The 20,596-nt window shown below is 52.0% G+C and overlaps 3 protein-coding genes across 5 annotated transcripts; 1 reads left to right on the forward strand and 2 right to left on the reverse strand.

Annotated features, from left to right (window-relative positions):
• Positions 1 to 1,930: 1,930 nt before the first annotated feature.
• LRRN4CL (LRRN4 C-terminal like) lies at positions 1,931 to 3,236 on the reverse strand. Its single transcript, XM_065883172.1, has 2 exons — positions 3,176 to 3,236; positions 1,931 to 2,628 (listed from the first exon to the last, which is right to left on the reverse strand). The coding sequence occupies exon 2, from the start codon at positions 2,621 to 2,623 to the stop codon at positions 1,931 to 1,933; it is 693 nt and encodes a 230-aa protein (XP_065739244.1). The 5' UTR covers positions 2,624 to 2,628; positions 3,176 to 3,236.
• Positions 3,237 to 3,983: 747 nt separating this feature from the next.
• BSCL2 (BSCL2 lipid droplet biogenesis associated, seipin) lies at positions 3,984 to 15,490 on the reverse strand. Of its 3 annotated transcripts, XM_065881411.1 has the most exons (12): positions 15,461 to 15,490; positions 13,603 to 13,824; positions 11,796 to 12,112; positions 9,861 to 9,942; positions 6,813 to 6,956; positions 5,872 to 6,006; positions 5,587 to 5,684; positions 5,015 to 5,156; positions 4,806 to 4,872; positions 4,546 to 4,632; positions 4,370 to 4,450; positions 3,984 to 4,226 (listed from the first exon to the last, which is right to left on the reverse strand). In XM_065881411.1, exons 2-12 carry the CDS (start codon positions 13,789 to 13,791, stop codon positions 4,084 to 4,086), a joined length of 1,485 nt encoding a protein of 494 aa, XP_065737483.1. In that variant the 5' UTR covers positions 13,792 to 13,824; positions 15,461 to 15,490; the 3' UTR covers positions 3,984 to 4,083. The 3 variants fall into 3 exon arrangements, with proteins under 3 accessions (XP_065737483.1, XP_065737482.1, XP_065737480.1); XM_065881410.1 differs by lacking the exon at positions 15,461 to 15,490 and having other exon boundaries at positions 4,546 to 4,626; positions 13,603 to 13,695; XM_065881408.1 differs by lacking the exon at positions 15,461 to 15,490 and having other exon boundaries at positions 13,603 to 13,695.
• On the forward strand, positions 13,115 to 15,703 carry GNG3 (G protein subunit gamma 3). Its single transcript, XM_065881412.1, has 4 exons — positions 13,115 to 13,224; positions 14,212 to 14,412; positions 14,799 to 14,898; positions 15,174 to 15,703. Exons 3-4 carry the CDS (start codon positions 14,800 to 14,802, stop codon positions 15,300 to 15,302), a joined length of 228 nt encoding a protein of 75 aa, XP_065737484.1. The 5' UTR covers positions 13,115 to 13,224; positions 14,212 to 14,412; position 14,799; the 3' UTR covers positions 15,303 to 15,703.
• Positions 15,704 to 20,596: the final 4,893 nt, after the last annotated feature.

Here is a 20,596-nt window from a genome sequence, read left to right on the forward strand (position 1 = left end):
GAAGGTCGCAGAGCTAGGATTCAAACCCACGCAGTGTGCGTGCTGGAACTGCTAGGCTGTGCTGCCTCTCTGCGGTGGAATGATCAGCTATGGAGTCGGGCAACTTGCGTCGAGAAGTCCTAACTCACCTCCTTATTTGTACTGAATAGCTTCAAACCATTTAGAACCTCAAACTCCTCATCTGTGAAAAGGTGACACCATCTCTTAGAACGACTGTGATAGAGATTAAGTACGAAAGCATGTAAAGCGCGTCTTTAATAGTAAGACAGTAGGGAAGAAAAAGTACGGGAAAAAAAACAACAAAAAAGTGAGGTAGTAGGCCCTCATTATTTGTAAATGAATAAATGCGGAGAAATACAGGAATCAGATTAAAAAGACAAAGTATTCATGGCAATGTGGTGAGTGTATTCAAAATAACAAATGTGTTCTAAATTTATTCTAGAGTTCCAATAATAGAAGAATGATTAAATTGTACCTCTGTCACCTACTTCCAAGTAAGTACCCTACGGAAGTACACAAACATGTGGGGATACACAAACAAACAAGGCTGTCCATAGCAAACGCTGAAGACAAATGTTCTAACAAAGAGCCAAGGCTATTGCCAGTTAAGGAGCATCCTCCAGTGGAAAGTTATGCCTTTCACATAACTAAGGAGGCTGTGATTTACCAACATGGAACATTGTCCATAATATATTGAATGAAAAAAAAGTATTTGCATTGCTTAGAGAAAAATTTGCTCTGCTACAGGCAATTACCTCTTGAGGAGGAGGGGAACTTTCATTTTATCCTCTTCAGTACAGAAATTTGTATGTTACTTTTATAATTTGAGAAAAGGTTATAAGATCAGTAAAAGTGAGGAATAAACTGTGTAGCAACTTCGACTTTTCTACATCCAGTTAATTTAAAAATAAACTCGAGGGCTTCCCTGGTGGCGCAGTGGTTGAGAGTCCGCCTGCTGATGCAGGGGACACGGGATCGTGCCCCGGTCCGGGAGGATCCCACATGCCGCGGAGCGGCTGGGCCCGTGAGCCATGGCCGCTGAGCCTGTGCGTCCGGAGCCTGTGCTCCGCAACGGGACAGGCCACAACAGTGAGAGGCCCGCGTACCGCAAAAAATAAATAAATAAATAAATAAACTCGAAAGTATGTATACTACTCCGAAAAATCGGTGTGTGGACGAGGAACTGAAAAGGATCATGAAAGTTGAAAATGTTTTCCTTTTACATCTCCTTTAATGTCGTTACAGTGAATATACAATAAACACAAATGGGGGAGGGGGAATCCTTTGCTATTATTGTATTATTATTATTATAATTTTACTAGCAAAACCGCAAGCTTGTCCCAGACAGCAGCTTGGGCAGTCCTTCTCTGCTCCACCCCATGTCAGTCATTTATTTCCACCCGCCTCAGACACAGGCAGATTCTAACTCAGCGCGCATCCTCACTATCTAAACAAAAAGGCAGAAGGAGAAGGAGTGGTCTCTAGCCCCAAACTCCCATACCGCAGCAGCTTATTCTCAAAACCCCACGGAAGCCACCCATAGTGGCAGGGCCCTTTTGAGGCTGTACGACAGACGTAGACTAACGGTAGCCAACGGGCCGAATCTGGCCAGGGCCTGACTTGTAAGTCCCAAGAGCTAAGAATGATGTTTACATTTTTAAATGGTTACATGGTTGTGTAAGAACTACATGATATCTTCGATTTTATCCCCTGGAACCACAAAGCCTAAATTATTCTGGTCCCTTAAGAAAAAATTTGCTGACCTCCTCTACTCCTAAACCTAAGCTCGGGGCAGAGTGGAAAGTCTGGGGCCTGAACCGACTCAGTGGGGGCCCAGCGCCCGGCCTTCCATCCCGCCGTCTGTCGGGGGCCGCCACCTCCCCCGGAGCGGCGCCAGGCTTAGCTTGGCCGGAGAGGCCCCCGGGCGGCCTCAGAGTCCCGCGCCGCTCGGGCGGCCTCGGCGGGGACAGCCCCAGCGCTCGCGCAGGCAGAAGTGCCAGACCAGGGCGGAGCAGCTGAGCAGGGCCAGCGCCGAGCCCACGCCCACGGCCCCGTGCAGCAGCGTGAGTGGCCTCGGCAGCACGGTCAGCCGGCCGCAGGGCCCGAAGGCGGGGCCGCCCGCGCCGTCGAGGCCCTCGGCCCCGGGCACGCTGCTCTCCCCGACCGCGTTGGCGGCCACCACGCAGACGACGTATGCGCCCCCGGGCTTCAGGCCCTTCAGCTCCGCTCGGCGGACCGTCGAGTTGAGGGGGGGCCCCTTCTGCGGAGCCCCGGCGCCTTCCCAAAGCAGCAGCCAGTACTGGTGGACCGGGGAGAAGGGGGCGCACCAGTGCACCACGGCGCGGCCCGCCTCGGCCTCCATGCGCACTTCCCCCAGGCGTGGCGGGTCGGGCGGCTGCGTGGCGCTGGAGAGGCCGGGACACAGGCACGTCGTCGGGCCGGCCCTCTGCAGCTCCTGGCAGGGCACCTGCAGGTGGCGGCAGCGGTCGTAGTCGCAGGGGACAGCCGGCAGAGGTGTCTCATCTTGCTCCTCTTCTTCCGCGTCTCCCGCCAAGGGCTGCGCTCTGGGAACCAAGGAGAAGGTGACAGCCAGGAGCCACAGAAGGCGGGGATTTCCCGGCATGGGGTCTGGAAGGGAAGGAGGGGTAAGGGTGAAGGCCGGCCAGCCCTCACACCTTGCAGGCCCCCCTCCCTCAACAAAAGCTCTAGAGACAGGGAAACACGACCGAACAGGGACCGAGAGGAGAACAGGAAAGAGGTGGAAATGAGACGATACACCCCTTTGTCATCCAACTTCTGAACAGCCTATGTGCTTGGTTTTGGGCGAAAAAGAATAAAATGTCGTCTGACCCGACAGAGAGAAGTGTGCGACCAGCAATGCGTGAAGCACGAGAAACAGTTGATGAATAAACTGAGTGCTGAGGGGAGAAGAGGAGTAAATGATTTGCGCAGCCTGGGGAAGGAAGGTGGGATAGTTCCCAGCTGCCACCCAGAGAAACCATCTAAGTAAAATAAGTATCAATCAGTCAGTGACACATGCAGAAACCCAGAAAGGAGATGGAGGTGAGAAAGGAGAAGAGATGGGACACAGAGGCCCTGGAACCCTCCCTCCCCACCTATCAGTCCTTGTCCCTGCCTGCCCCCCCACCTCCCTGACTCACAAGCAGCGCCTTACCAGTGGGTAGGCCTTGATGCAGTGAGTAGCAGGCCGGGGGTCCTAAGAGGTCCCCAGGAGCACAGGCTGCGCAGTCAGGTTTTCTCAGTGTCTTCAATTTCAATTCTGTTTTGGCTCAAAGCTTTTATACCCCTCAACTGTGATGTCACCACCTGGCCCCCCTTCCCCTGCCCCCCTCCCCAGTGAGTGCCAAGAAGAGGGCTGGTCCCTTCAGAGGGCCTGAGTCACGGGGCCAGGGGTGGGGGAAGCCACATGCAGCGGTTTCAGCTGGAGGCCAGGATGCCTGGGTTCTGAAAGAGCAGTGGAATGTGGAAAGCAGCCAGGAGCTGAGAATCCAAAGGCTGAAGTCATGTGAGGGGGTGAGGAGGGGAACACAAAGGATGGGGCCACCTGGCTGGTATCAGAGAGAAAAACAGCTGTGGACAGCATGGGGCCTGGGCTACAAAATGCTGTTTCAGTAAAAAATCATACCACATCCATGGCAGTCATTTCCTGTCTTCTTCCTCCCAATGGACTGAGAAAGGGAGGGGTACAGAGGCCAGAATGATGTATCCCAGCTTTCCAGACCCGCCCTATGCTATCCCCCTCCCCAGAGGGAGATGAGAGTCACATGGATGGAGTGGGCAGGTTTTCGCTCCTTGGACGTCCTAGGCTGATGAATGGAAACAGCTGTGCCTGAAACAGTCCAGGGTCTGGAGGTCTTCCCCATCAGTAGCCCCTGACAAGACAACCTCCTCCAATCGGGGTGGGGGATGCCTGGGGAACATCACGCTTTCAAATGGCCCTGAATCCAGTTCAGAGTCAGGGAGGCAGCTGGCATGAAAAGAGTTTATTGGGGGAGCCCCGGAAAGGGAAAGGTTTGGGGGGGGGGGAGAGGGCTGGAGTGTGGGGACTCTGCCCTATTCTCTTCAGGAACTAGAGCAAATGGGGCGCTGTCGGACAGTGCCTGTGGAGGGTTCAGAGCTGCCCACAGTCTCCGGGGCAAGGGCAGGGGCAGAAACAGGCAGGTTGGCCTCCGTCAGCAGAGCTGCATCTTCCCAGGAGCCTGAACCTGGGCCAGGGGAAGGAGAAACGAAATCCCAAATGGGAAATTCCAGACCAGGGGCTCCTGCCCCCACCCAACCCAACGTGGCCTTCTCCCCAGCCACAGGCCAACCCCAGTCCACCCAGGTCCCGCTGCAGAGTGCCCCTCACCGTCACTGGCCTCGGGCTCTAGCTCCTCCTCGCCACTCAGGGGCTGTTGATCTGGTTTCTCCTCCTCAGACAGCTGGCCTTCTGCAGCCCCAGGAGGAGGGCAGAGGTCAGTCTGGAGGAGGCTGAAGGGGAGGGCTGAGAGGAGTCAGGAAGGAGGTCGGGCTGCTGCACCTTACCTGGCTCCGAGGGATCTGCCCGGCTCTCACTATCCTCTGTAATGGGTGACAGCTGAGTGGACTCCTCCTGGCCTTGGGGCCCTGTACCTCCAAAGGGGGTAGAGGACAGGGCAGGGCTAGGGCAGCTGCACCTGGATGGCAGTGCCAACTTCACCCCATTCAGCCTTTGCCTTGACCTTCAGCTTGGTATGTGAGCACCTAAAGCCTCATACTGGACGGCGCAGGAGCCTCCTCACCCAGCCCCCAGCCATCACCTTTACCTGGCTGATGGGCAGAGACCCTCCGCTGGACTTCCTTGTGGGACCTGTCTCTGTTTCGGATGTTCACCTGTAGGGGGGCAAACTCCTGAGCAGCAAGGACTGCCTTCCCTCACCGGTGATCAGGGCCCTTCAGCCCCAGCCCCCAACATGTTCCTGCCCACTCCCCAAAGAAGGGTTGTGACAGGGAGAGGAAAGGGGTCCTTTGCGACCTGCAGAGAGAGGCGGTGTCGGGGCCAGATGCCCCGCCACACCCACTGCATGTAGCTGAAGAGCACGATGACGCTGAGGAAGGTGAAGTTGCTGGCGACACCAACGAAGGCGCAGGTCATCGGGAAGTTGTACAGCAGGTACCTGAAGCAGGAAGCAGATAGGAGGGGAGTAGCAGCTACCAGGGAGTACCAGCCTTCTCACTTCCCAGAAATAACTTCTAGAGCGATTCACCAGTTTGGCTAGAGTTGGGCCGCATCCCCTGCCTCCCGCCCACTGAGCCGACGTGTTCAAGAGAGCAGTTCTCAACACTGACTGCACATGACCTTTCCCTGGGGTGCTTTCAAAAGGTCTGACGGCCTGGTATGACCCTAACAAATCCTGGTCTTGGGGTGGGGCCCAGGCATCAGTGTCTTTCTAAAGTCCCCCAGGGACCTGATATGCTGACGTGCAGCCAGGGTTGAGAGTCTGCGGCCTAAGTAAAAGCCGTAAAAGCCGGCGCCTCTGCTTAGGACCCTCTTCACTTAAGGACGGCCCCACGAGAGCTGCCCAGGTCCCGGCGGCGCTTCCCCACCTGAGCCCAGTGAAGTGGGCGTGGATGCGGAGGTAGGCCCCGTACAGCTGGATGCGCTTGCTGTGGATCTCGATAACGGCCCCGGTGGTCGGCACATACTGCGGGCGGGTGGGCAGTGGTGGCAGCACGTCAGGCCAGGATCCTGCCGCTGTCACTCTTACCAGGCCAACCTGAGGCCCGCTTCCAGCCTCTACTGCTGTCCCTCCTGACCGAGCCCAGAAGCTCCTCAGGTAAAATCCTGGGCTTGTGGGGAGGGCCGTGTCCTAGTCCTCCTTCCCCCCTTACCGAGTTCTCCCTGTATTCTGGGTACAGCTCCACCTCCAGGACCTGCTTCTGCTCTGCAAAGCCAAACAGCAGGAGGCTAGAGAAGACCAGTGTGTCAAGCATCTGGAGCAGGTTTGAACGGTAATGCAGCATCACCTGCCAGGGCCAGGAGGGAGAGGCTGGGGACGGGCGCCCGCCCCTCCACCACCCCTGAGCAGGCTAGCAAGGCTGCTGCTTCCCCGGTCCCTGCTCCCTCACTTTCACTTCCTACCATGCCCCCAAAACCCATGTCTTGACCCAACCGTCGCAAACACTTGAATGACACCCCTGCCCTGCCCTAGCCGGCCACGTGTCTCTATTCCAATACAACAAAGCCCCCTTTTCTAAGAAACCCTCCTAGGTGAAGCCCCACACTGTCTCTGATCTACCTTCCCCCCAAATGGTTCTATAATCCAGAACAGACTGTATGTTCCAGTGTACCATCTGAAGCTTTTCCCCATGTGGACATTCAGGGATTTGCTTCATGATATGGTTCTGTTGATAATTAAGAATGGAGTCTAACATTTACTGAACACCCACTATTTCCTCATTGAATCCAAACTAGTCTTGTTATGAGGGAGTTACTACTATATTCACTTATAGTACTTCATGACTAAGGGGTTAAGTAAATTGCCCCTCAGCTAGCATGTTTCTGAGTGGGGATTCAAGGCCAGGCTTGCCTGGCTCCATAGAAGCCCCCGTTTTCAGGGTGGCTCTACTCTTCAGACTTTACCCCAAAGCTGGCCATGCTCATCAGATGTTAGGGGGTGTTTGTCTGGTGTGGTAAACTGACAGCTCTTGCCTATCCTGATGTGTCTGTGACTTCAGAGCTGGGATGTTTTCTCCTGAAGCCCTACCCAGATACTCTGACATCTGTCAGCATTCTCCACACCCTCCTAGACAGGCCAGGAATGAACACTCACGGAGCGTGAAGAGGTGGAGATGATTCGGCCGCCTCTGGTGTAGCATGAAATGGTGACCAAGAACATGCCCAAATCTTGATTCACAGGAGACTCTGGCAGCTCAAGCTCTAAGGTAACGCGGTACGGCTGTCCATACATCAGCACCTGCCCAAGGTAGCCCCATCTCTTTCAAAAAAATTTTTTTTAATTGCGCTGCCCCTGTACCACCTCCCCCGCTTCCCCTCGAAACACTGCCACAACCCTCCGCTCTCAAAACAGGCCTCTCAATCTCTCTGGTCCCAAGAAAGTGCTGCCCCCTTCTGGTGGCTGGATCCCTCCCACTTCTGAGATCTTCAGTATCCTGTCTGCTCTACTGAATCACTCTATTCGAGAAAGGCTGTGTCACATTTCTCTTCCCAAAGTGAACCGTCCTGTTGCCAACTGGGCCATCTGTGACTCAGGTCTCTCTGTCCCCGTGAGGCCATCCCCCCGGACCCAGCCTACCTTCACTTACATTATTAATTCACCGAGTGCCAGAAGTGCTCACCATCTCCCTAGCCAGCTGTCACACAGTCACTGTCACTCAAGACCATCTTATGTCATTCTGAGTCCTTTATCTTGGTTCTGTTGGTAGAACCCTGAGACTCACACAGGAAGTCTTCTTCACTGGGATTAACCTCAAAAGGTTAAAGATGTACCACCAAACATACCCTAGTTTTTCCTGACTGTTCCTATATTCCTCTAATCCTATATTCAGCTATGCTTGTCCTATGCATGACCCCCTTAGGGTGATACATAAGGATGACAGGGGTGATGGTAAAGCTTCTGGTTTTAACCAAAGAGGGAGTGGATTAAAAAAAAAAAAAAGAAGTTGAAAAATCTTTCCCCTAACCCTAATAGTGTACTAGCTCCAAAATCTAGATATGGCTATGAGGGTACTTTGGGCATTTTATCCGTAGGGTAATAGGTGAAAAACCACTGATGGAAGTCTTTCTTTATACAGATTCTTATTTTCGGTCTGAATTACGTCTTGACAAAAATGGATTCCATGAGATTCCTACCCGCCTGTAGAGGCCAGATGAATCTAAGCCAGTTGCTTCACTGAATTCTTTGAAACATTAAAATAGGTAGTTCTCTGAGTGGGCAGGACGGAAATGGGGAGTGACTGCTAGGTAGTGGCTATGGGTTTCTTTCTGCGGTGATGAAAAGGTTCTAAAATTGATTGTGGTGAGATGGTTGCTCATCTCAGAAGATACTAAAAACGACTGAACTGTACATTTTGAAGGGTGACTTGTACGCTATGTGAATTATACCTCAGTAAAGATTTATATATGTATATTTTTTTCTTTTTAAACCAGTAATTATGTCATCTCCTCCGAGGGCATCCACAAGATCTAACACCAGAATCTTGTGAATGAGTCCTGCCTTTGTTCACATTTGTCTGCCTGGTGGGCGGGTTCCCCGTCTCCTCCATTCCCACGCAGCATTCACCCTTCCCTAAAAGGCCCACTTTGAGCCTCGCCATCCCCATGGTCTCACACCTGCTAATTCTTCACAAATTCTCCTGAAATGCAGAATCCGCATCTTTGCTACTTAATGCAATGTATAGATTTCTGTCAATCCTGCGAGCTCCCTGAAAGCAGGACCACATCTTCTATTTCTAAACAAGGCGTTACACACGGAGAAGACCCATTATTTCATGCATTCATTCAAAAATGCTCACTAGAAATGAATGAAATGATCAATCTGCTTTAATTATCAGGGACTCGGGCCTCACCCTTCATCCTTCCATTCCTTCCTCATCCGGCAGCCTGGTACCCGATTGTTTTAGGCTCCTTGCGTCACCAACCATTATGACCTACAATGGGCAGCCACACAAATGCATGCAGCGTCCCAGGTGCAAACGTCCTGTGGCTTTGTTTCTAGTCCCCTCTCAATATATTCCATTTATTATTATTATTAAGCCACAAAGACACACTGAACCAATGTTTTTACAGAACATTCTATAATAATCTCCAAGTTACTTTCCTGAGTAGCAGAACTAAAATGATAATCCCGTCTTGCAATGCCCAACATTCCACTTCACCAGTTTTTTTTTTTGGCCACACTGTGAAGCTGCCCCAGGGATTGAACCCGGACTCTCGGCAGTCAAAGTGTGGAGTCCTAACGACTGGACCGCCAGGGAATTCCCTTCCCCACTTCACCACTCTGAAATCTCCATTTGGGATCCACTCATCCCACCTGGTAAGCTTTCTGGATAGTGTTACCCTGGCAGTAAACTGGAAGATGTCACAGGATACAGGACACACAGTCTCCCAGGTTATTTGTATTGTCAACCCCAGGGGGCCCCAGACTCTACAGTTTACACTCCTCCCTTCAGGGTGACCGTTTATTTCTATCCTGTGTTTATCTTTAGGTCAGTATCCTCCCAAGTACAATTTTCGAAAAATCATTTTCAAATGGTATTTAAACTCTTAATAAGTCTGATTTCTGATGACTTCTTATTACATTGCTGACAACTCAGAAGACTCCGGTGATCAGAAATGCCCCTGATCCTCCAGGATCCTTCTGAAGTGTTCTGGGATCCTACCCTTTTCAGAGCCTCCAGCAGCTTGCCTAACAGAGAGGGATGCATTCCCATTCTGCATTCCCCAGGGTTTCCAGGTTTGTTGAAGGCATACTGGCATTTGGCCAGTCCTCTGGCACAGTGCCCTTTGTAATGGCAGGTTACACAGATCTGTCAACGGTTTGATAATTTAACATACTTTCAAAACTCTTGGGTGGATCCCATCCTAGTTCTGTGAGATAGCTGATCTGTTAATTTAGGTTCATTTAGATCTAAAATACACCTCATTTAGTAGATATGGCCTGGCTGAAACAATTTAAGAAGGAGGAAAGAATAATCCACACAATTCATTTGGACTTTAATTTTTCTTTAACCTCCCTTTTCCCTGAAAGCCTTCCTTTTAGTCTCTATTACTCGGTCCCTGACATCCAGGTCTTCCTCAAGCCTTCCTGTTTCAAGTCATCAAAGCTCTAATGAAACCTCTCTTCAGCTCCCATACTCACCCGATCACGTCCACCCTTAGCCAGTGAGACATTGGCAACAGGGAAGGAGCAGAGTAAGGAGGCGGAGGAATCACAGTCGGTCCTAAATGAGAATGGGGATGATACTCTGCTAAGTTATAGAGTCTGCCTTACTTGTCCACACACCTCCTTGGCCCCTACGCCTCCCTTTCCTATCCCCCATCCCTTCTCCCAGAATGGGCACGCTTCTCTGTTATAGAGACAGATGGAGAAGAAATGCAGCCAGGAGATTCAAGACAACAGACTGAGTCTTTAATTCTCTTCCTGCTACTTCCATTTATTTCCTTTCATTAGAGCAGACATTCTTAAATGGGAACCTATGGACACTTAGTTGAATAGTTTCGGACTTAAGTCTTTCTAAAGACTCACCTGGGGAGCTGATAAAAATGCAAATCCCTGGGTCCCACTCCTCCAAATTCTGATTTAGGAATTCTGGTCTGGGGCCTAGTTTGAGAAAACTCCTCCAAAGGGATCCACAGACGATCTTTAAGAGGCTCACGAACCCTTTGGATTGTAGGCAAAACTGCACATGGGCATATATATAGGTTTTTATGGCAGGAAGGGCCATAGCTTTCATAAGCTGAACCTGGGCCAGGGGCCAGGCCATCATGCCTCTTAAAAGTTTAAGCAGGGCTTCCCTGGTGGCGCAGTGGTTAGGAGTCCGCCTGCTAATGCAGGGGACACGGGTTCGAGCCCTGGTCCGGGAGGATCCCACATGCCGCGGAGCAGCTGAGCCCGTGAGCCACAACTCCTGAGCCTGCGCTCTTGAGCCTGTGAGCCACAACTACTGAAGCCCGTGTGCCACAACTACTGAGGCTTGCGTGCCTAGATCCTGTGCTCCACAACAAGAGAAGCCACTGCAGTGAAAAGCCCTCGCACCGCAACGAAGAGTGGCCCCCGCTCGCTGCAACTAGAGAAAGCCAGCACACAGCAACGGAAGACCCAACGCAGCCAATAAATAAATAAATTAATAAAATAAAATAAAATAAATAAAAGTTTAAGCAGCTCTGCCTTAGAAATTACAGCTCATGACCACGGACTCAGGACAGGGAAAAAAAAAAAAACAAAACTTTGGACCACTGATAATAGTGCCCTTGTCAGCACCTCTTGATTGGTCCTGTGGTCATTGTTAAAAGAAGGGGAGACGGGCTTCCCTGGTGGCGCAGTGGTTGAGAGTCCGCCTGCCAATGCAGGGGACGAGGGTTCGTGCCCCGGTCCGGGAAGATCCCACATGCCGTGGAGTGGCTGGGCCCGTGAGCCATGGCCGCTGAGCCTGCGCGTCCAGAGCCTGTGCTCTGCAACGGGAGAGGCCACAACAGTGAGAGGCCCGCGTACCGCAAAAAAAAAATAAAATTAAAAAGAAGGAGAGGAAATTTGGCAGGGTCTGTAAAATGGGAAGGAATTGAGGCCCCAGGCAAGAAGTAGGGAAGTAGGACTCTGGAAGTTTATGCACCCAGACACCCTGTGTTTCCATAAATTCTCTTGCAGCAGACTATCCGGGAGTGGGAAGAAGTCATGTAAAAGGCAAACTACTGCTTTCCTAATACCTCCTCTACTGAAGGCCAGATTAGTTCTGAGATGACCCAAGGGGTTGGGTTGGCTCAAAAGTCTACAGTGGCCCTGAGAGAGGTCTGATCCAGCCTAAATTGAACTGACCCTCATAATGACAATCTAGGAGAGGGATTTTTTTTTTTCTTCTTTTTAACCAGATTCCAGTAACCAGAGACAGGACTAGGACCCTAGAGCCCTACAAGCCCAGACCTACCCCAACCCTGGGCTATGAAAGAAATCAGTATAAGCACACTGGCCTCAAGTGTCCTCCTCCGTAAATAAGGGGGTTGACCTGAATAAGCTCCAAGGGTCCTTGCAGCAATTCTCTCACTGGATTCCTCTACTTTGATAGAAGACCCCTCTCACCTGTAGTAGAAATGCACGGGGCTGAGGTGGCTGACTGTCGGCATGTAGGAATAGTAGAAGGAGCCATAGAGGAAGACAGACACCCAGAGCAGGAGTAGGATGGTACAGAAGAGCACCCCAAACTGCAATAGCAGCTTGCGGGCACGGCCTGCCAGGACGTTGCCCATCTCCTGGGCCCACAGTAAGGCAGGTACTGGTGGGTCATTGACCATGATGGGGAGTGCAGGGGGTCTGGCCCCGGGTTCAGGCCTTGAGTTCCTAGGTGCTCTGCCACCTGGACGCCACCCCTGGCCATGGGATGACGCAGCTGGTGGTTCCTGGAAAAAGACAGAGAAGGGGAGGGAATGGCTCTTTTCACGGGGGAGGTGGGGACAAAAAGGACAAGCTTACCGGACTGGCTTTGAGGAACCAGAGATAGCAAGACATAGCAAAGTCTTTGTTTCATATGGCCTTTCTCCAATTGATTGCGGTTCTCAGCCAATTATCCCTTCCTTTCCTCCACTGTGCTCTCTCCACCACCTGTGCTACAGTTCCTCAGCTGAACCCATCCTCGAGTCACCTGATTCTGGGACAACCACCTTGACAGGCATTCATAGTAATACGTAACATACAGAGGACAAGCACCTTAGAATTCTTCCAAGGCGGTTTTACACACACGATGACACGATTCCACACTGCGAGGTGGCTGCACGGAGAGCACGCGCGATTGCCTAAGGTCGCACAGCCCGACTCAAAGCCAGCAACCTCAGCGCAGCCACAATTCCCTACTGAGCTTCTCCTCTCCTCCTGGAGCTGCAGTCGCTCTCAGACAGGGCCGCGCCCCACTCCAGGCAGGGCGTCCTACAGCCAACGGCCGCTCCCCGCCAGCTCCCTCTGGCTCGGCGGTGGGCGCGGCGCCCGGAGCCCCCACCCAACCGCAGCAACACAGAAACCGGCCAGCGGGCCGCCACAGGGATGCAGACTCACCAGCCGCGCACTGCCCGGGCAACCGCGAGAAGGCACTTCCGCCTCCCGGGGAAGTCCCTCCCCCTTTCGCCGGCCCCCTTTGTAGCACTGGGGGCGGGGCTCGTCTGGGGCGGGGCCCGGCACAGGGGGCGGGGCCTTCCGGGCCGCCAAGTTCCTACCTCCTCGCGCCGGCACTGTCCGTTCCTGCGGTCCGTTACCCTCCGGATACCAAAACCAAAGGGGACAGGCGCCTCCCTCCAGGCCCCAAGATATGCTCCAGATATGAGTCAGCAGGATCCCTCAGCCCGCCCCTCGAGGCCGCAATCACGGCCCTCCGCCCACACCTTCACTATCCGCCATTTAACCCCCGAAGAGGGGGAGAGGCGGGCATCCAGCTGGCGCTGATTTTCATTGCCCACAGCTCCTTGGATCTGTGGGTTTCCAAGGCAGAGAGCATTCGCCCCGAGAACGTTGCAATCTGCGGGTACCTGTGCATCTTGCGCGTTGCGCCAGCGGGCTGGCTGTCCCCTATTCACAAGAGCGGTAGCATTTCAGGCCCGTGTTTTGTCTCCAGCTTTTACGATGCGTGATCGACCTCCTCCGACCCTAACTAGACGTTCCCTCAGAGTCCCCACAGCGCATTATCTAGACTAGGTTTTGGCGGGTGGCACTTTCTATTTTGTATATGTCTATTCACCCCAAATAAGATCCCTCAGAAGGATCAGTGTTGTGTACATCTTTGCGTACATCTCACAGCACCAAGCACAACACTGCAGACGTGGGAGGCAATCTCAAGCCAATACACACACACACCCAGGAAGCCCATCTATTTCCAGAAACACCCACCGACTCTCCCCTCTACCTCGTCTTTGTCCGATTCTTTGATCTGATCTCTGCATGCCTCTCTTTCCCCAGCTGCTCCTTCTTCTCTTTGGTCTGCCATTTCTTTAGACATCTTCCTGATGGACCTCGCTGCCCCTGGACCTTCTGCTCGAGTACTTGTAGCTAGAACGTTAAAGTGGTGATCTAGAAGCTGATACCTGTAGCTCATCACATTTTCCAGGATATGGGGAATGGAGGGTCCCTGGGAGAGAAGTGAAGATTCAGGTGTTAAATGCTGTGTCAGAGTAGAGGGAGGAGGGATGGAGGGGGCGACTGCCCAGCTGATGTCAGATTTTCAAATGAGCAGGGTCTCACGCAGTCAGTACTGACTCCACTGCAGGGGCTGTCACAGGTCCAGACCACCCCATTTGAGGGGGGAATCTACCTGGGACTCAGCTACTTCCAGCTCCTTTGGGGAGGTCTCTAGCCCAGACTCTGAATGCCTGCAATGGGGGAGGGGCAGGTAGTGAGACAGTAACAGTGGGGGCGTGCACAGGGGCTGCAGGCAGCAGCCAGGCTCCCCCACTGGCCAGACAGTTGGTATGTGCCAGGATCTGAGCAGCTCCTTCTAGCATCCTTCATCTTTCAGGTAACAGCCAGTGCTGGAGCTGCAAAAACTGGGACCAGCCTTCCACTGGCCTCTGACTTGACCCTCCCCAGTGGCCTTGTGCTGCTGCGTCAGATACTCTCAGCTGCAACTCCCTGCAAGGTGGGGCACCCATCTCAGGCAGAAGGTTTTGGTGCACCCCACGATCCTTCTCCCCAGGACTGTCGCTGCCCGTGGCCTCAGGTGAGTAGCAAGCATCCTGCTTTTCTCCCTTTGGGGCTCAAGGGGGCAGGTGGGGGTTCATTAGGGCGGGCCTCTTTCTAGTTGTGGTTTTCAGAGCTGGGAACACACATAACTGGAGGGCTCGGAAGCCTTAAATCATTTATATGTTTAATGATCTGTGGCCCAGGCCATGTAGGAGTTTGGGGAGCATCTCATCCCACTTCTCCATTTCTTTAGCTGAGGAAGACAGGAATGGGAAAGACCACGGAGGTTGGGGATAAGAGGGGAGTAAAATATTCGGGCATATGACCCGCCCTTGTAAAGGTTGATGAGGAGTAAGCACAGAGGAGGGCCTTCAGCTGAGATTGTGCAGGGCCCCCTATCATGCTCTGAGCTCTCTTCTCCAGGATGAAAGGGGAGACCCCTGTGAACAGCACTATGAGTATTGGGCAAGCCCGCAAGATGGTGGAACAGCTTAAGATTGAAGCCAGCTTGTGCCGGATAAAGGTGGGTGGGGCCCTGGATTCCAGTAGTTGGCAGCCTGTACCGTAGGTTCCCAAACCTCAGGATAAGAGATGCTTTCTTTCATTGACTCCGTGAGATCACAGGAGTCGTCTTGGGATCTGTAAGGAGAGCTGGCCCCAGGTCTCTGTGGGCGATGAGGGAAGAGAAGGCTGTCTTAAGGAGCCCTAGAGATGGCAAAAGATTTTCCATTTGGGGAGGGCGGCTGCAGTCCATTTCAGGGTTTCTGGCTAACAGTTCCCCTCCTGGCTGTGCCCCAGGTGTCCAAGGCAGCAGCAGACCTGATGACTTATTGTGATGCCCACGCCTGTGAGGATCCCCTCATCACCCCTGTGCCCACTTCGGAGAACCCTTTCCGGGAGAAGAAATTCTTCTGTGCCCTCCTCTGAGCTGCCCTGTCCCTCCTGACAACTCTTCACCTTTCTCTCTCCCGGGCCCTTCCTCATTTATGTCAGGAACTGTGGTGAGCCCACTACGGTCCCTGCATCCCATCCGTAGCCCTTTCCCAACCCTGTGAGGTTAGCTGAAGCACAAGGTCCTCCCTCACCTATCTGCCGACCCCATTTCCTCGCCCACTGAGGCGGACCCAAAGCACCCCGTGACTTGGGGTACCCTTAGCTCCACCCACAGAAGGGCTGTCAGACTCTGCGCCAGCGTCCTGCCCGCTTCCCTCTGTGACCCGCTCAGACAATGGAGAGAGGGATGGGCTGGGTGCTTGCTCTCAGTCTCACCTGGAACTATTGGAAGTGTAAAGCCATTTGAAGAATAAAGTCATCCAGAGTCTCAGAGGACAGTTCCTGTGTTACCGTTCTTGGGGGATAGGATCATCAGTCAATAGATTTGGGTGTGGGTGCGGCAGGTGGAAAAGCTTGCCATAACCAGGGAACAGGGCCAGTCAAAGCGGGTTAGACATTGTCTAGGATCGGAGATCCACCGGGTTAGGGTGGATGGCGGGCATGAGAGAACGTCTCAAGTGGAAGAATTAAGTTACAGACAGACACTCAGAGGCTACGGAGAGCATACACACACACACACACACACACACACACACACACGAGTGCAATGAAGACAAGTGAAAATGAAAACAGACCTAACGGGGTGGACTTAGGGAGGGCTTCCGAAGGGCAGTCGCACACAGGAGGTACCCAGTGAGAGGGGAGGAGCTTGGTTCCAGTTCCTGGGAAGGGGCCGTTTTACTTCTAAGATGGCGACGCCCACAGCAGGTCTCCGTTCAAGATGGCCGCCGCCAAGGGGATCCGCACCAATATGGCCGCCGCATGTCACAGCGTTTCACCGTACAGGGCTTCTCGGCTGGGCCCATACTTAAAATGGCGGCCCCAGGCATCCAGAGTTCTCAATATGGTCCCTTCCGTGCTCATCTGTCTCAAAATGGCTGCTCCTACCCTCGTCAACTCGATACCCACCCCGGAGACCGGAAGCCGACGTCCACCCGATCCAGGTGAAGGCGCCCTGGCGACTATAGCCAAGGATCATGGGACAAGGGGGTCCCAGCAAGCACGCCAGCAGTAGGCGCCGGTCGCGTGGAACTTATGAGAGAATCTAGGTCTCTGTTATCTTGCCTAGTAGAGACTCCCTTGGAGCGGAAACAGAAGTGTGAGGACAATGCCCGGCACCGTTCGGCTTGGGGCGCTGTTCCTTGGTCGCTTCCTGTTCTCCCTAGGAGTTGGATAAGCCCTTAGTTGTTCAGTTTGGGCTTCCTGTTAGAACTGGGGCTTGCTATTCTCCCACTTCCCATTCAGGCCCCTTCTGTCACATCCGCCAGGAGCAGTGTCCCCGCCCCTGGTGCGCCTACCACCCCTAGTAGTGGTCCACCAAGCTGCCCGGCCAGAGGTTTGTCTCACGAGCGCCTCCCGGACTCAAACTTGGCGGAGGTTTATGAAGCGCCAGCATACCTTTCCAGAAGCCGTTACCTTCCAAGGGAAAGAAAGACACATACGGAGGTGGGACCAGGGCCAAGGCAGAGAAAGTAAGTCTCAGGATGTCTGCTCCTCAAGGGTTGTCAAGATTCCCCACCCCCTACCCAGTGACACATGCTTCCCGGGGCAAGCCTGGGTCGTGCTTTGTCCTGGGATACACTTGTGGGTAGGGTCGGCTGCTAGAGGCTGCCTTGCAGAAGGGGGTGAGGAAACCAAAGGAATAAAGGGGGTTCTACCAGGAACTGAACTTAAGTTTCCTATGGACGTCTCCACAGGCTCCAGGAGTACCCAGTGAACTTGAGGCACCTTCAGGAATAGCAGCTTCCCCGCTGTTGATGAATTCCTGAGCCCTAATAGGCCCTGGAGATATTTAATTCCCTCATCCTAGAGAGGAAGAAACCAAGGAAAGTAACCTGGCTGCCCTCCTGAAGTGGGGACCTACCCCGTTCTGTTCAGGAGCCTGCTTAGTTCTTAGTGCCCGTTGAAAACTCCTCTAAGGATCAAGTCTGTTTAATCCCTGCATCCTGTCAGTGTCTGGCCTATGACAGGCATTCAGATATCCAACGATTGTACTATACATGCTTAAATGGCAAGCAGGGCATAGAAGGCACTAAAAGAATCTTTCTCTTTTCCTAAGGTATTACAGTGATGGGCAAATTCCAGAGGGGTAAGTGAAAATGCCCACATCAGCTCAGGCTTGGTAAGAAGGCAGAAGTGCTCAATAAATGTAATCTTGATAATTAGGTTATTAAAAAAAAAAAAGCAACCTCTGCTCAATTTTTCTACACGTTCAATTTTCATACGCATCAGATTAGGGGTGAATGGCTGCAGCCCTAGCTGGGGGCAAAGGGGGGGGTCTAGAGGTTACTAGAGACAAGGCATGAGCTATAAATAACCATTTTAAATTATTAGCTGTAACACTGAGTAACTTTAAATACCCTAGAGAATGGACAGACACTGAAATCAAGGATAGCCTTTGGGCCCAAAGCTGTAAGCCCCTGGGGTGGGAATCTCTATCATGTACAGAGGGAGGAGTTAGAGCAGTAACTATACCTGTATCACCACTACTTCAAAACACTAGATGTCATAAGCCTGTGGGAGCCCAGCCTTAATAAGTCCTTGACCATTTATCAGAAGTTACAATCAATATCAGTTCGGTGCTAGTAATGCAGTAGTGCTTTTGTCAAAGTTACCTTCTCATTCTACATAGTCACTAGGAAAGAATCCCCATCAAACATCTTCTGTTGAATAAGTAGGCTTTTCCTCTTAAGTGGTAATTACGAATAAACTTAATCTGGCTCCTAAATGGAACCCTACATTTAACTTCAAGCATCCAACTGGTTTTAGTATAGGCCAAATACACAGAGGTCATGAGTTATCATTTATTTTCTTCTACTCCAACGGCTCAAGCTCTTAGTAAAAAAGCAAGCACTTAAGTAAGCCAACAAACCCCGAGTGACCCCGAGTGAAGGTATGGCTGGTTCCCAGGTGAAAGCATGGCAGAATAGGAAGGGAGAAAAGCCATGAAAGAGGAAAGCCAACCTTGGTTGGAACCCAGTACAACTTGAGGAGCAGCATCAGAAATAAAGCCCCCAATGACACACTCTACCCAGTCAGTGCAGCGACAGGAGAGAGGGTGAATTCAATCCAAATGGTTATTTATTCTAAAACTGGAAGCTACCGTGCCTACATTTTTGCCATAATGTTGTAATGAGAACAGGGGAGGAAAAAGTTACAGATGTAAACAATGACACAGTTACATTTTTTTTAAATGGTAAAACCCTTTTTTACTGGCCACTTCCAAGAATGCTTTACAGGTTGTGCAATAACATTTACAGGCTCCATGTGGTGTTTGTTTTTCTCACAAGCTTTTCCATCTACAACTACAACAGACGTCTGATAAAACACTAAACAAGTCTTCTAAGGAAAACAAGGGTAGGGATCCCGCCTGTTAATCCACATTTTCCCCCTTAACATTGTTTTTTCATAATAAAAAAAGACAGAAACAAAACCCAGACATCTACTGTTGTTGCGAGTGATCTCTTGGACTAAACCGACAAGGACGTGGCAGTTTCACGCTCCACCCACCTAGAAAAAGCTTTTTTTTAAAAAAACGACTTTCTAGTGTCAAAGATTAACAGCAAGTACCTCCCCTCCCCCCCAAAAAACCCAAAGCGGCTTAAGCTTTGTCCCCCTGGTCCTGAGGGCCTAGCATCCCCGAACCGTGTTGTAGACTATAAAAAGATGCTATTTGCTGGAGAACTAAACGTTTGAATAGGGGTGGCAGCTTCTGCCTCAGAGTCAATTTTCTGTTATAACATAATCTTGTCCTAAGGGAATCTCTTTGGGCTCCAGTTTCTACCTCCTCCTTTTTACCTCCCTGACACTATGAGCAAAACTTTCTCAAAAACTCCCCTTAATGAAAATAAAAAGTTAGTGGGTTACAGAAAAATTCATGCAATCACTTCACCCACTGCCACACACAAATCCATTTGATGGCACCACAGAAAAAGCAGGTGCCCACAGAAAGGACATCATTTTGAGCAAGCAAAAGTATTGCCTACCAGCCCCCCATTCCAGCCTCCGGGTCAGAGGTCCTTGTGGAGCAGAAGGGCGACTAGAGGGCCAGGACGAGGGCCTGCACACCCTCCTGGGCACGGCAGTAACCGTGGGAGAGGGGGAGAGAGGTCAAATCTCAGCACAAAATTTTCAACAGAGGACTGCCCAGGTAAGGAAATGGAAGTGAAGTACCTTCTAGTAGCACAACCCAGGGCTCCCCTCGCCAGGAAGTGCAGCAATGTGTGGTGTTCGCTGAGTAAGCTCTTGGCTGACACAATGCTGAGCAGGAAGGTGAATGAAAACCGAAGCTCAGTATTGAAAGAGCATTCCCATAATCCACCCGTATTCTTGAACCCGCAACCTGAAGCTGTCTGTCAAGAACTGGGAGGGTGCTGGTAGTTACAAAACAATAACTCTCCCGACTGAAGTCTCTTGGCTAGAGGCCTCTCTGGGACACACAGGGAAGGCACCCCAGGAGGAATCCTGTTTCAGCAAGTCGGAAAGGGGTGCTCTCTTTCATGCACACGCTGCACACGCTCGCATTCATGCTCTTCCCAAGTTCCAGCAGCCCCACGGAGCTGCCTCCCACCCCCCACCCTCCCCTCTTCTATTCACTCTCTATCTGTGTATCAAAAAAGCCAGCAGGGCCCCGGCCCTCCACACTGTAGAAAATAGCTGCTATTCTCAGCGCCTGGGCCTGGTACCCACACCACAGGATTCGCCTATATACATATCCTGCTGCAGTGAAAAGAATCCTGCTTCGTTTCTGTGTGAGCTGAAACCCTGAGAAACGTTCCTTCTCTTGAACTATAAGAGGACAGATTCTCTAACAGAGATGATTTCAGAGACTTCCCACCTGTCTCTCAACCTTGGAAGACAGAGAGTAGAGACTGGCAAATCACAGTCTTCAGGCTGAGGGCTGCAACCCCAACTCTTCCCCCGGATTTTATGGAAATCCATTAACAGATACAGAGAGGCTGCAAGCTGTTCTGCTCTGCAATCAGGAACAGTCCCCATGCCTCCTTGGCGTGGGGATCCTATGTAACAGAACCGCCCAACTGGTAGTCTCCATGCCTCAGCCAGACAGCACAAAGGCACAGGAACGTGGACACAGGGACACTATGGCCTCCCAGCCCACCGGACCAGATATCCCAAGAGGGAAAGGTCGGTAAAGAAAATACAAACGG

This window comes from Phocoena phocoena, chromosome 8 (assembly GCF_963924675.1).
Source record: "Phocoena phocoena chromosome 8, mPhoPho1.1, whole genome shotgun sequence".
Lineage (NCBI taxonomy): Eukaryota > Metazoa > Chordata > Mammalia > Artiodactyla > Phocoenidae > Phocoena > Phocoena phocoena.